Genomic DNA, 15,097 nt, shown 5'->3' with positions numbered 1-15,097 from the left:
TAATAACCTTTCCTTTAGCTTACTTTAAGAATACAGTAATACATATATTTACTATATTTATTAATCCTTGATACAGTCCAGTTAGCTTATGGCCATCAAACATTATAAATGTGACTGGACCAAAAGACCAAGTGAGTAACTGTCCAATCTTACAGCTATTTCTAGAAAAAACAATTTGACTCAGCTGTGCTAACTTTAATAACGACCTTTTTCTTCCTTCCCATCTTAAGACTTCTTAGTAACCAAAATTATCCGAGTTCAAGTCTCTCTTGAGTATTAGAGCAATGTAAACAAAAAGATCTCCACTTGGTAATCAGTTGAGAATAAATACGGTAGTTACTATTATACCATTTATTGGACTGGTTCAACTGTCTCTGAATTTCTCCTCTTTAAGTTGGAATCACCAATTATGTCTACTAAGAAAGGGTAACATCCCAGCTTTAGGTGGTGAGATTGAGACATTATTTCACATGTGATTAATTTGCAAATGTTTATACATATTTCATACTTTCAAAGAAAATAAGCCAAACTAACTGAAAACAGAATAGTATCAAGTTCTAAAAACTGTGTATACCAATTTGTTTTGGGTTGCTTTTGCTGAATCCTTTCCTTAAATGTTTGTTAGCTAAAGCTTGTTCACTGTCAGATACACTTTCAGAAAAAGGGAAAAAAAGAAATGTAGATCAAAGGTGATTTTTAATAACCTATATTTGATCAATATATTATGTATTTGATTAAAAGATGTGTCCACCTAACTAGACAGAGATCTTCCCATGGATAATAAAGATCCCAAATTTATAGAAGTTATAGATGGAATGATGTACATTTTTAATGAAGACAATGGCCACGTGGGGCAGTTAAGAGTCCTCCCACCCTCCCCCCTCACTAAATAAATAACACTTTGTATGTATCTTACTATTCAGGATCGGAAACAAGGTCCAATGCTTTCATCACATCTTCTAGAAGTGAGTCAGGTATGAATCCATTATCTGAGAAAAAATATTACAGAAACAATTTAGATAGTTTACTTCAAGAAATGCTATTATTGCTGATCACAGACACCATGCAAAGTTAGTAAGAGGGATACAAAGAGTTAAGGAATAGCATATTCAGTTTATTTTGGGCACAGTGTCTATCAGGTTCTTTTTTTCTGTTAGTGTTCTTGAGCACATAGGCAAAGATTTATTTTCAAGGTTAGTTTTTAATACAAAAATAACCACATGACTTCTACCTGAGAACACCAAGGAAACCTTAAAGCCAAATTACTTCTTAAACAGGCTTACAAATTTAAATGATGTAAGTTTTTTCTACTTAAGTTTATAACAACTATTAATTAGGTATATTTTTCAATATTTATTGAAATGTAAACCTTTAAATTCCCTTTAACAAATCCAATTTAAATAATCCTTTACCAATAAATTCCTCTTGTTACAATGTTTTTTTAACTTTTTGAAAGGATTTTCATGATCGATTGCTATTTAGATCTCTAATAATATAAGATCAAGAAAAGATATCTCTTGACTTAAATCAACAGACCTGACTTAAATAAAAGCCAAAGATTTAATAGGAAAAAAAAAAAGTTGGGACGCAGAGTAGACTCAAATGTAGATGAAGACTAGTCAATAGAAAATACTCCTTTTCTGGGGCTCAATGAGGATGGGAAATGGCCCAAACTCAGATGACGCAATAGAGCATGACACACAAAAAAAGCTTGTAGGGCTGTCTGAAATCACGGTGCTTTTAAACAAGCAAGTTGTTGATTCCCTTAAATGTACAACACTCGAATTCCTCTACCCATTTACTCATTTCTGAAGACTGTCTTGGCTTCTGATCAGCTTCCAAAATGATACCCTTTTTCAGGGATTAGAATAATAAAAATAAAAATCTTGTCTTGGAAAATGAGGTGTCCACAAGCCCTGCTTCTGTCATCAAACCACAATATAAAGCATAGCTGCTCTTTCTGGATGTAGCATGTACTCTGTCTCTACCAGAAAGGAAATAAAGAAGTTATGATTTTTTAAAGTATTTTCTTAAACCTCCTTAAGCACATGCTTATTCATATGAAGACTGGCCTTGACTAAAAGGCTGAGAATCATTTAGGATAATTAAAAATTTTCCTAAACATAGTTTTATAAAGTGGGGGTTTAGAATAATTCCAGTTTGTCAAGCTACCAATAATTTACAATATAGAGAATAAAGAACTTGTTTGAAGGCACCTGTGAAAATATTCCAGCTTTGTAAGCCTAACTTGAGTTCGAAAGGTAGAAAAAAATTATTCATTTTGCTTAGTTAGGTCACAGCTAAAAGCTTAGCATCTCCAAATGTAAAACAGGCTTTATCAGGTCACTGGCAGACAGAAACAGTTCTGTGTTTATGGGTTATCACATGTATCACTCGACACAGGCAGTGTGTATTACAATATTCTTCAGGAGCACTGAATGGCAGGCAGCCTAATCTCTCCTCACTGTAACTGAGACTCTGCTCCCATCCTCAAAAAAGCTAATTGGCTGTATAAGATACAAACAACAAGCAGGAAAACAACACAATGACCTCGTTAACTCAAACATGATTTACCTCAAAACGTAACCACTCCAATACTTTTTAAGCAGCCTATGAGATTTACAGCTTGTAAACACGGAGCACAGCAGTGACTATTTTTTTATACATACAGTATATCTATTTTTTTATACATACAGTATAACTAGAGACTGGACAGCATTTTTTCAATACCTCACAGACTTTTAATATACCCAAGATCAGAAGAGGAGATTTGGAATTACCTTTTTAAAACACTGATTTTGAAGTTACTTTATTCTTTAGCAGTCATTCATATCAAGACAAGGTCTTTAGAAAAAGAAGCCTTAAGTCTAAGCAGATGAAACTCATGCCATCTAGGATTTAGTTGGTTGGTTCCACAAAGAATATGGAAATGGAGACACAATGGTAAGATAACCTCAATACCAACAGCAGAGGAAACCTAAGAGTCAATTTGTTGACTTCTCAAGCTATTCTTGCCTGGAAAATTCCATGTACAAAGGAGCCCAGTGGGCTATAGTCCATGGGCTACCATGCTGGTGGGTTGCAAAGAATCGGACACGACTGAGTGAGCACACACACGCGCGCGCACACACACACACACACACTGAGTGAGCGCACACGTGCACGCACGCACGCACGCACACACACACACACACACACACCAAGCAGGGCTAAGAAGCACACAAGAAAAAAGGAGAATGTGAATGCATCAGTAATATTTTTTTTTTTTTTTGCATCAGTAATTTAACCACATAAATATAAAACAGACTTGTGCAGGCGCGAATGGGGAGGATGAGAGGGGGCACTGTGTGTGTGACAGTGAGCTCGTGAGCAGCTACAGAGCCAATATTCACATACAGTTAGGCTGTGTTTTAAGACATTTGAAAAGGAGGGGAAAAGCTATTTGTTTACAAATGTGAAAGAGTTTTGCTTTTTAAAAACAAGTAAACAGATGGTAAGAAGTGCCCAGCTCCTACAGCGTGAGAGGAGGGACATAGTGCAGAGCAGTGCTGGGAAGGAGCGTGACAGTGGAGTGAGTTAACAACCTGCTTGGTATGATGAGAGTTCATGAGGGAGAAGAAGTCAGAGCTGGACGTGAAGGAAAAGGAAGCACCCACTGTGATTCCCACTGGGAAAACCTGGGGAAGACAAGGGGAACCTGGCAGGTCTCTCTTAGCAGAGGCCGCAGCTGACAGAGAGCTGCAGGAGAAGAGCTGTGTCAGGAGTTCAAGTGGGTGAGGGAGAGCTTGAGAGGAGGCAGGACCCAGCACTGGGACTGTAACATATTCAAACCTCTGTAGATGATAAGAGTAAAGTTTCTTCGGAACAGAGGAGAAAATCGAGAGCTAGTTATTGTTTATTGTTTAGTCGCCAAGTTGTGTCTGACTCTTTGTGACCCCAAGGACTGTAGCCCGCCAAGCTTGGAAATCCCATGGACAAGGCAAGAATACTGGAGTGGGTTGCCATTTCCTAGAAGAGATCTAATTGAGGAGACTGTAAACGCTGTTGGTCTTAGTCAAGAAAATAATAAATTATTTTTATTAAACGTTGTATCATACTTTACCTATTATTATTATCAATCCTTTACTAACAAACAATTTAGTAGAACTCTTAGTGGAGAAAATATGTGACTCTGGCCCTGAGGCAAGGTCCGGGCGTTTTTGTGGTTGCTTTTGCCCTGGTCTCCTGTCCCATGTCTCCCTGCTGCTTTGCTTCTCTGGCCCCTGGACAGCAGTGAAGACATAGCCCCAGGACCAGCACAGGGCTTGATGTAAGAAGCTGCTCAATCACAGTTCTGACAATTATTCAAGCTAACCCTAACTTTACACTTACATAAACTGTTCTGTTCAGGCACCATGGTTCAACCAAAAACAGCTTTGTGAACTGTACCTATGAAGTTTGGAAAGAAATGAGTAGTTGATTTCTGGCCTATCTTGCAAAACCACTTTACTTTATATGTGATGGGAAAGTTACAAACCAAACGTGGGGCAGAACACAGACAAGAGTACTATGGTGGGGGTGGGGAGCAAATTAGTAAGGTAGCTGATTAGTTTGTGACTAAAAATGAAGAATTTTCTTTTTGGAAAACTCAGCAGTGGCCACAGGACTGGAAAAGGTCAGTTTTCATTCCAATCCCAAAGAAAGGCAATGCCAAAGAATGCTCAAACTACCGCACAATTGCACTCATCTCATACGCTAGTAAAGTGATGCTTAAAATTCTCCAAGCCAGGCTTCAACAATACAGGAACCATGAACTTCCAGATATTCAATCTGGTTTTAGAAAAGGCAGAGGAACCAGAGATCAAATTGCCAACATCTGCTGGATCATAGAAAGAGTGTTCCAGAAAAACATCTATTTCTGCTTTATTGACTATGCCAAAGCCTTTGTGTGGATCACAATAAACTGTGGAAAATTCTGAAAGAGATGGGAATACCAGGCCACCTGATCTGCCTCTTGAGAAACCTATATGCATGTCAGGAAGCAACAGTTAGAACCAGACATGGAACAATAGACTGGTTCCAAATAGGAAAAGGAGTACGTCAAGGCTGTATATTGTCACCCTGTTTATTTAACTTATATGCAGAGTACATCATAAGAAACGCTGGACTGGAAGAAGCACAAGCTGGAATCGAGATTGCCAGGAGATATATCAATAACCTCAGATATGCAGATGACACCACCCTTATGGCAGAAAGTGAAGAGGAACTAAAAAGCCTCTTGATGAAAGTGAAAGTGGAGAGTGAAAAAGCTGGCTTAAAGCTCAACATTCAGAAAACGAAGATTATGGTATATGGTCCCATCACTTCATGGGAAATAGATGGGGAAACAGTGGAAACAGTGTCAGACTTTATTTTGGGGGGCTCCAAAATACTGCAGATGGTGACTGCAGCCATGAAATTAAAAGACACTTACTCCTTGGAAGCAAAGTTATGACCAACCTAGATGGCATATTCAAAAGCAGAGACGTTACTTTGCCCACAAAGGTTCATCTAGTCAAGGCTATGGTTTTCCCTGTGGTCATATATGGATGTGAGAGTTGGACCATGAAGAAGGCTGAGTGCCAAAAAATTGATGCTTTTGAACTGTGGTGTTGGAGAAGATCCTTGAGAGTCCCTTGGACTGCAAGGAGATCCAACCAGTCCATTCTGAAGGAGATCAGCCCTGGGATTTCTTTGGAAGGTGAGTCTGAGTGAACTCCGGGAGTTGGTGATGGACAGGGAGGCCTGGCGTGCTGCGATTCATGGGGTCGCAAAAAGTCAGACACGACTGAGCGACTGATCTGATCTGATGATACATAAGAAAGCAGACTTATAGACTGAAAGGTAACTAAAGTTATATGGGTTACCAAGATTCCTAGAATTTGTGTGACTGAAAGAGTACATCTCCAAGAACAAAAAATCTCAAGACAGAAGAAAATGAATTTATAAAAATAACTGCATTCATCAGTTGATAAGGACTAATCCAACAACGTAGGTTCCTACATGGTAATTTACAAGGGAAGGCACAATTTAGAAGGCACAACTCAGTTTTAAGGTTATCCTGGAAAACTCAGTTAGTTGTGACCATCACCTAACCAAAGGTGATCAAAACCACCTAGTTAACAATGATACAGTGGACAACAGAGTGATATCTATCTATTTATGAACTTTTCAAAACAACCTTTGTTAGTGTGGTAGAGAAGCTAAGATCTGGCTCAAAAACAAATCATAAAGTTTGTTTTTCTTCTTCTGTATTTTCTTCCACAGTATTACACAGAAATATTCTGGGGAGTGATATCAGCAAGATGGAGGCTTGGAGACCCCAACTCATGTCTCCCACACAAAAACCCAACAAAACAACAAACAACTACAAACTGAAGAAAACAGTCCGAGGATAGCACTGGGCTATGAAGCAGAAGCAAAAACCCCATGGTGTTCCAAGATACATTGAGGATAGTGGTGTAGAAAAGTACACCACTTTTTAAGAAGTATCCCCCAGCCAAGAGCAGCCTGACACCAGGAGGGTTGCCCTGGGAGGAAGTTCACCACCTGGGGGAAAAGGAAAACCCATGCAGGCCTCCCCAACAGTTGGGGCGGGGCACATGCAGCCCCTGCTGCAATGGTCTCCTACCGTCTTCATCAGTGCTGCTCTGGTATCTCCTCCCAGAAGGTCTACCCCCGGGTTCCCTGCCCTGTTTTTAGGTGCTCACCTAAATAGAGTCCAGACATAAACCTACACATAAATAGACAATTAACTTACAGCACAGGAGTTATGATATACAATGAATAAAGACCAGTCTCTTCAACAAGTGGTACTGTGAAAACTGGACTACTTGTCTTACACCACACACATAATTTGATCCACTTTGAGTTAAGACTTGACTGTAAGACCAGAAACCTTAAAACTTGTTAGAAAACACAGGTGGTAAGCTCCACGACACTCTTGGCATTGATTTTTTTGGATGTGACATCAAAAGCAAAAATAAACAAGTGGACTGTATCAAACTAAAAAGCTTCTGTGTAACAAAGGAAAATGAAAAGGCAACCTACTGAATGGGAGAATATATTTGCAAATCTCACATCTGATAAAGGGTTACTATACAAAATATGTGAAGAACTCACAGAACTCAATACAGAAACCCCAAACACTATGATTAAAATAGAGGCAGAGGCTCTGAATGCACATTTTCCTATGAAGATATACTGATTATATACAACAGGTACATGAAACAGTACTCAACACCCACTAGTTGTCAGGGAAATGCAAATCAAAGTCACAATAAGAAACAGCAGGTGTTCGAGAGGATGTGGAGAAAAGGGAACCCCTGGGCACTGTTAGTGGGGATGTACAGCCACTATGGAGTACAGTATGGAGGTTTCTCAGAAAGTTAAAAAGAGAAAGAACTACCACATCATCCAGCAATTCCACTTCTGGGTATTTATTTGAAGGAAGAGAAAACACTACTTGAGATGCATCTTCACGTTCAATGCTGCACTGTTTACAACCCAAGATACTGAAACACTCCAAATGTCCATCAGTGGATGAATGGATGAAGAAAATGTGGTATATACACTAAATGGAGTATTATTCAGCCAATAAAAAAGGAAGGAACTCTTTCTATTTGCCTCAACATGGTTGGAACTTGAGGGCATTATGCTAAAGTGAAGTAAATCAGACAAAGACAAATACCATATTATCCCAATTATATGTGGAATCTAAACAAGACTGAGCTCACAGATACAGGAACAGATTGGTGGTTGCTAGAGGCAAGGGGTGGGGGAGTAGGTGAAAGGAGTAAAAGATGTCAGAGGTACAACCTTTCAGTTATGAGTCATGGGATGCGATGTACAGCATGGTGACTAGAATTAATCATACTGTACTGCTTATCTGAAAACTCCTAAGAAAGTTTAATTCAGAAGTAGTATTTTTCCCTGTTTAACACCATCAGAAGTCAAGATTCAAGTAACCATACTTAAGTACCATGTGAAACAAAACCCTTCCTTGTGAGAATATGATGATCACTTTTTTTGGTTCTCATTTCCACTGTTTCTTATTTAAAACTTTCAACTAGTCCAAGATAGATTTCATTCAGTAATCCAATAACTCTTTAAAAATAAAACTCAGGAAAGGATCAATGTATTTCAAATATATAAAGATATAAAACAATGTTAATAAAAAATAAAATCTTTTACCTTCTGGATCATAAGTTTGAAAAACTCTTCTGGCTTGTTCTGAAGGAGCCTCAGGGGCAACTAAAGCCATATCCTGAAAACATAAAAAAACATGCTATCAACAAGCTGCAATATCATGACATTAAAAACAAAATAAATACAAGGCTAGAGAAATGAAGACATTTGGAATCAAAATACTGTGAGTTATGTTAATATTTGTATCATATTTGTTATGTTAATATTTGTTATGTTATGTTAATATTTGTATCATGACTCTCTGGGCCTTAACTTTACCTCTGAAAAATGGCAATACTTCACAGAGAACTGTTGTAAGAATGACATATAAAGTTTTATATAACTCTTGAAAAAGTCTAATATTGCATAAGTAATTACTATAAAACTGAATCTCTAAAAATTAATGACATTTTTTGTTGTATAGTAATAGCCAATGAAAAATAACAAAATATACTCTAGTTTTCAAATATCTAAAAATTAAATCCAGAGATATGATAACAATTACATAAGAATTCATTTGAAATTTTTTACTTTAGAAAGCATGTTATATCAATGACCTAGGGACAGATCAATAACAACTTCAGCATGTTCAGAATTTTAACTTTTATTAAAGGAAATATCCAAAAGGCAGGTTTTTTTCCCCCCTATAAAACTTATTCTCTATCATGATGAATTTCTTTAAAAGTAAGCCACAACTTACCAAAAATAAGCATAAAATTCAATGTTATCCTGGACTCTTCACAAAGCTTTACTCCACATATTTTAACCATTATGAAATTCTACACTTAACCAACATGAAACTAGAATATAGGCTCTAGTTGTTTTCCTCTATTCATATATCTGGTCCAAGCATCTGCCTATAATTATGTTCATTCAGACAAACCTTATCAGAGAGCAAGTTTCCCAAGCTTCTCTTTTTACCATCTTGATTCCTTTTTGAGGAGTACGTATAAAGGGAACATATCTCAACATGACAAATGCTATTTATGACAAACCCTCAGCCAACATAAAACTCAATGGTGAAAAGCTGAAAGCTTTCCCACTAAAATCTAAAACAAGGACCAGGATGTCCACTCTCAGCTCTTCTAATCAACAAAGTATTGAAAGTCCTAGCCACAGCAATTGAACAAGAAAAATAAAGGGATTCAAAATAAAAGGGAAGTAAAATTTTCATTATATGCAGATGACATATATGTAGAAAATCCTAAAGATTTCATATAAAAACTTCTAGAACTGATAAATAACCAACAATATAGCAGGATACAAAATTAACATACAGAAATCTGTTACAGTTCTTTACACTAACAATGAAATATCAAAAAGTACAAAAAAAATCCCTTTTAAAATCGCATTAAAAGTAATAAAATATTAGGAATAAACCTGGCCAAAGAAGTGAAAGACTCGTATGGTGAGAACTATAAAACACTGATGAAGGAATCTGGAAATGACTTAATGAGACAGAAACACATCCCATGCTCCTGGGTTGAAAGAATTATTATTAAAATCTCTGTATTACCCAAAGCAATCTACAGATTTAAAGCAATCCCTATCAAATTACTTATGACATTTTTTTACAGAACTAGAACAAAGAATCCTAAAATGTATATGGAACCATTAAAGACCAGAACTGCCAAAGCAATCCTGAGAAAAAAGAACAAAGCTGGAGACATAACCCTCCCAGACTTCAGACAATACTACACAGCTACAGTAATCAAAATAGCATGGTACTGGTACAAAAACAGACATATGGATCAGTGGAACAGAGTCCAGAGTCCAGAAATAAACCCACACACTTGATTTACAGCCACATATAAATCAGTGAACTTAGAATACTCACCTCAATACCACACACAAACTCAAAATGGCTTAATGACTTAAATATAAAACATGACACCATAAAACTCCTAGAAGAGATCATAGGCAAAACACTCTGACATAAATTGTAGCAATGTTTTCTTCGGTCAGTCCCCCAAGGCAACAGAAATAAAAGTAAAAATAAACAAATGGGACCTAATCAAACTCTTAAGTTTTTGCACAGCAAAGGAAACCATAAACAAAGTAAAAAGACATCCTGAAGAATGGGAGAAAATATTTGCAAATGATGCAATTGACAAGGGCTTAATTTCCAAAATATCCAAACACCTCATACAATTCAAAAAATAAATAAAATAAATCAAAACTACAATGAGGTATCACCTCACAAAGGTCAGAATGGCCACATCATTAAAAAGTCTACAAATAACAAATGCTAGAGAGGGTGCACAGAAAAGGGAACGGTTGTACACTGTTGGTGGGAATGTACATTGGTACAGCCACTATGGAGAACAGTATGGAGATTCTTTTAAAAGCTAAACATAGAACTACCATATGATTTAGCAATCCCACTCCTGGGCAGATATCTGGAGAAAACCATGGTTCAAAAGGATAAATGCACCCCTGTGTTCACAGCAGCACTATCTGAATAGCTAAGACATGAAAGAAATAAAGATGTGGTATACACACACACGGATATTACTCAGCCACAAAAAAGAATAAAATCAAGCCATGTGCAGCAACACAGACTGACCTAGAGAGTATCATACTAAGTGAAATACACCAGAAAGTCAAATACTGTATGATATCAATTACATGTGCAATCTAAAATATAAAAAAATGAACTTATTTATAAAATGGAAACAGACTCACACAGAAAACAAACCTATGATTACCAAAGCAGGGAGGGGATGGGGGAGGGATAAATTAGGAGCCTGGGATTAGTACATACAAATAACTATATATAAAATAGCTAATCAACATGGTCTACTGTACAGCACAGGGAACTATATACAGTATCCTGTAACAAACCACAATGGAAGAGAATATGAAAAAGAGTATATATATTTGTATAACTGAATCACTTTGCTGTACAGCAGAAATACAACACTGTAAATCAACTATTCTTCAATTTTTAAAAAAGTGGGATATAAATGTTAAATAGAATTTAAATTGCTATTTCTCCATGGAAACAAATTTTAAAGAAATGCACTAAATAACTTTTGTCTTAATCATCTTGCCCTTATCTCAAAGATGAAGGAATAAACTCTTCAGGGTCAGTTAGAGTAGTTCTCACCTGACCATGTTTGAGCACCTTAATAGTATGTTCCATTCAATGGGGAGTAGGTATCAAATGGGTATGGGAGTCAAAACAAGGCAATATATACAAGCCCCTACACAGTTTTAATGTATTAAATGATAAAATAATTTTTAAAAATCTGTTACTTTATAATGTAGATCTGGTAATGTACAATTATTTCCCTTTTACCATCCCTTGATACCAACTTTTAGGGTCTCCTTTTCCTGCATTTTCAGTATCATTAATACACATGTCAAGGGCCATGCTTTCATCTGGCTGAACTTTCAACGCCTTTCTGATTTTATGATCCAGTCCTTTACTGCTGGATACTTGGATTGTGTGTAACATTTTACCATAACCACTGCTGTACCAAATACACTGGAACATGTGATTTCATACGTGAACAGTCATATCTATAGGACATGAACAGTTGTATCTGTAGGACAGAGTTCCAGAGCAGGATCATTGAGCCAAAGGAAAAAGGCACTGTAGTTTGGTACTACAGATACTACCCGATTCTTGGGTTAAATTTGTTCATTTAACCTAGTCTGAACAGTATTTCTTAAAATGCTTTCCTTTCTCTAATACATCACCAGTACAGCCTTAGCTCTACAATCACCTTTGTATCAAGGCCAGGACTGTAGTGTGGGTTCTCAGATTTAGGGAGCGTTTAATAGCATTGAGACTATTGTTATTATTATTACTTAGCTTCCTTTACCACTCCCAAACCTTAATTGCAAACGTTTCTACATGTAGAAACTGTTTCCAACTCTCCTTTCTTTTTCAATTGTCCCCTTGAGAACACATGTTGGAATCTGTGGAGGAGCAAAGTCACTGAAACGCTGGTGAAGGAAAAGGTATACAGCTGTAGATGAGCTCTTATGCAAAGGGGAGGGTTTGGAAGCACAAGATGAAGATAAAGTCATTCTTCCTACTCACCACCTGTTGCATTTCAACCTTTGTTTCTAGTAAGTGATGAGGCAGAGCTCGAAATGAGTTTTAACACATTACTTCAAAATTTCTAAATATTAATTAAAACTGTGATCTAAGTAGAAGGAACAGGCATAATGTTTTTCTTGGTAAAAAACAAACAAAAAGAATCTTTTGCGGGGAAGAAGTGGCAGAGAATATAAATGAAGCATCTTTTAAATCTTCCTACAAAGTGAAGTTTTGGGAAATTGCCACCGTTTATAAAGTTTGGGGAACAAGGAAGATTCCAGTTCTAGCCTGAGGAAAAGGTTGGCATCAAATTCTCTGACATTAAAGATTTCAGAAAATAAGGGAGTATGAAAAGAATTTATTAACTACCTTATGTCTCATCTTTAAGTTTCAAGTGCTACAAATAAATAAATACTATGCTTATGTAAAAAAAAAGAAAATTAAAATAGACTAACAAAAACATTCACTGCTGATCTCTTGCCTCCGGTTATAAACATATAAACAATTTAGGCTTCAGAAAACGTGTACTTAATTCTTGTTTGAACAGTGATGGCCTAATATAGAAATATCAGATGAAGCCTGGGCAAAGTCCTGGTGTACTCTGGTTTAACAAGTGTTCATTTGGAGTGAGGGTTGGCAAATTTTTTCTGTGATGGGCCAGACCGTAAATATTTTAGGCTTCACAGGCCATAAGGTAGCAAAATAAGACAATGCATAACAGCAAGATAATATAATACATAAACAAGAGCACCTGGTTGTGTTCCAATAAATATTTCACAAAATAGGTGTAGGGCTTGACTTAGCCTGTGAGCCATAGTTTACTGACCCATGATTTAGAGAATATATTATATTTTTCCCCGTCAATGCTCTAAGATGTAGTAAACATGCCTTCTTTTGACATATCTGGGGATATAATGATGTCTTAATCACCTTAATAAATTTTACAAAGAAGGTACTTTGGCTCTCATGTGAAACAGAAAAGAGGGTAGGAAATTCTCACTAGCCGGAATGGAATCATCAAAGGCAGAAACCATGTGAATGAGCACAGCCCAGGGAAACTGCTGAAAGAGCTGAACAGGATGGAGAACTGTGAGAGACAGGGAGTGGTTAGGCAGGGGAATCCGCTCTGATGGAAGAATACACATGCAGTTTGGAGGAGATGGTTAAAAACCCAAGTGGAGCACTGGCTGTCTTAACACTATGCCACCCAGTGGGTGCCAGTCGTAGGCCTCTCACAGGCCAGCAGAAGAAGGCGATGAGGACTAAAGGAGATCAAAGCTGGAGAGTCTGCCAGGCAAAATATGGTAACAGGTGAAAGGAGATTATAGCAAAGATGTCAGGATGGAGTATTTCCAAAAAGGAATTTAGAGAACTTCTTGTTTGACGTTTAAAAGTTAAAACAAGTATCTCAAAACACTATGAGGAGACAACGAAAAACCCTCAGAAGTAAACTACCAAAACAGAAATTCCTTTTTCCTCTTAAAATACAACCCAGTGGTAGTGGTCGGGTTCCATATAATAAAACCATCAACTATAACTGTCATTACTAGTGAAGCAAACTGTGTCTTGAATAATTAAGAGAAAAAAAATCTTGTTTTGCTCCTTTGGTTTCAGTAATACACTAATAGCTAATCTGCCATACTCCTTAGGAATTAATTGTTCTTAACTCATATCACTGATTTTAAGATGTGTTTGTATTACAGAGGGGAAAAGAAAAACACGAAGTCCCCCTACCAAAACCACAAAAGATTACAATAAATTCTAAGGCAAACATTCCAAAAGTTTTCATCCATAAATTAAAAACAGTCTTCTAAATTGATTGTTGGCTTGCTTATTTTGAGTGTTTACAATGCTTTTTAGATTACTGTAGAAAAAGATCTCTTAGTTAAAGCTTGTTTAAATTTATGTTTAAATGTTTATATATGAAATCAGGACAAGTTACAAAACCACCTTCTATTCCCATTAAAGTGCTTCATGCTGAACTCCAAACTTGTAACTTTCTAATTTGGTTTAAAATTACAAATTCCAACACTCATTTTTACCAATTTATTTAACTTCAACACTTCTAAACAAGGTTCCCTGTGTAAGACCTGGAGTAGGATGGCCCATGTAGTAATTTTGGCGATATCGTAATATTACATCTATTTCATATCTGCACAGCAAGTTTGAACAGCAAGTGTAGAATTTCATTAATTGAGAAAGGGTCCTTTTCAACCTTAAGACAAGATATTTTAGTGAGATATAACTGCCAAATTTTTTTCATTGCACATAAAGGAAATGATTTAATTAGAAAGGATAATATAAAATAGAACTCATGTAAAAACTGTATAAATGTGAAGAACAATATGAAGAGAATCCTACCCTTAGATTTTCTATATCTAAGACTTAAATGTGGCAATAGTTTTTAGACTACATATTTAACATATTTTCCCCATATAACTACCTACATACCCATAATGTTTTGAATACCTGTCAAGCCTATTAGATGAGATAAAGACATCACAATCTAATGGAAGAAAGAAAAATATGTTCCGTGAATTTTATTAAAATTCTCTTAAAATTACTTTCTAAAATAAAATTCAAACTCACATATCCCCCATCCTCAAAAAACTACCGAGTTGCAAATAAATAGATTCCAACGATGTAATTCCAAATTATCTAAGGCAGCAAGGACAACTGTAAGCATTTTTTTTTCTTCCCCAGTTGCAGTACTTAGGAGAAAATTTCAGTGTATACTGCATCCAAAACTCTTTAAGGTACTCCCACAAAAGAATCTAAACCTGGGAGTCAAATATTTTAATTAGCAATACTTCTAAATTCTGATTTATCATCAACATTAAT

General features: G+C 36.5%; 1 protein-coding gene and 1 long non-coding RNA gene across 7 annotated transcripts in view; one reads left to right on the top strand and one right to left on the bottom strand.

The window, feature by feature from the left end:
- Nucleotides 1-15,097, bottom strand: part of MINDY3 (MINDY lysine 48 deubiquitinase 3) — a 79,686-nt gene that overhangs the window by 6,391 nt on the left and 58,198 nt on the right. For all 4 annotated transcript variants that reach the window (XM_070381907.1, XM_014483175.2, XM_070381909.1 and 1 more), the window contains 2 exons: nt 8,212-8,284; nt 917-989 (listed from right to left, as the gene is read on the bottom strand). In XM_070381907.1, the coding sequence (XP_070238008.1) occupies nt 917-989; nt 8,212-8,284 (146 nt within the window). The remainder of the gene's footprint in view (nt 1-916; nt 990-8,211; nt 8,285-15,097) is intronic.
- LOC138990473 (uncharacterized) overlaps nt 1-15,097 on the top strand; it is a 129,548-nt gene that overhangs the window by 84,052 nt on the left and 30,399 nt on the right. The window lies entirely within an intron of this gene.

Source organism: Bos mutus, chromosome 13, assembly GCF_027580195.1.
Source record: "Bos mutus isolate GX-2022 chromosome 13, NWIPB_WYAK_1.1, whole genome shotgun sequence".
NCBI classification, from domain to species: Eukaryota; Metazoa; Chordata; class Mammalia; order Artiodactyla; family Bovidae; genus Bos; species Bos mutus.
The sequence above is the reverse complement of the archived record's forward strand: the minus strand, read 5'-3'. Positions and strand labels throughout refer to the sequence as shown.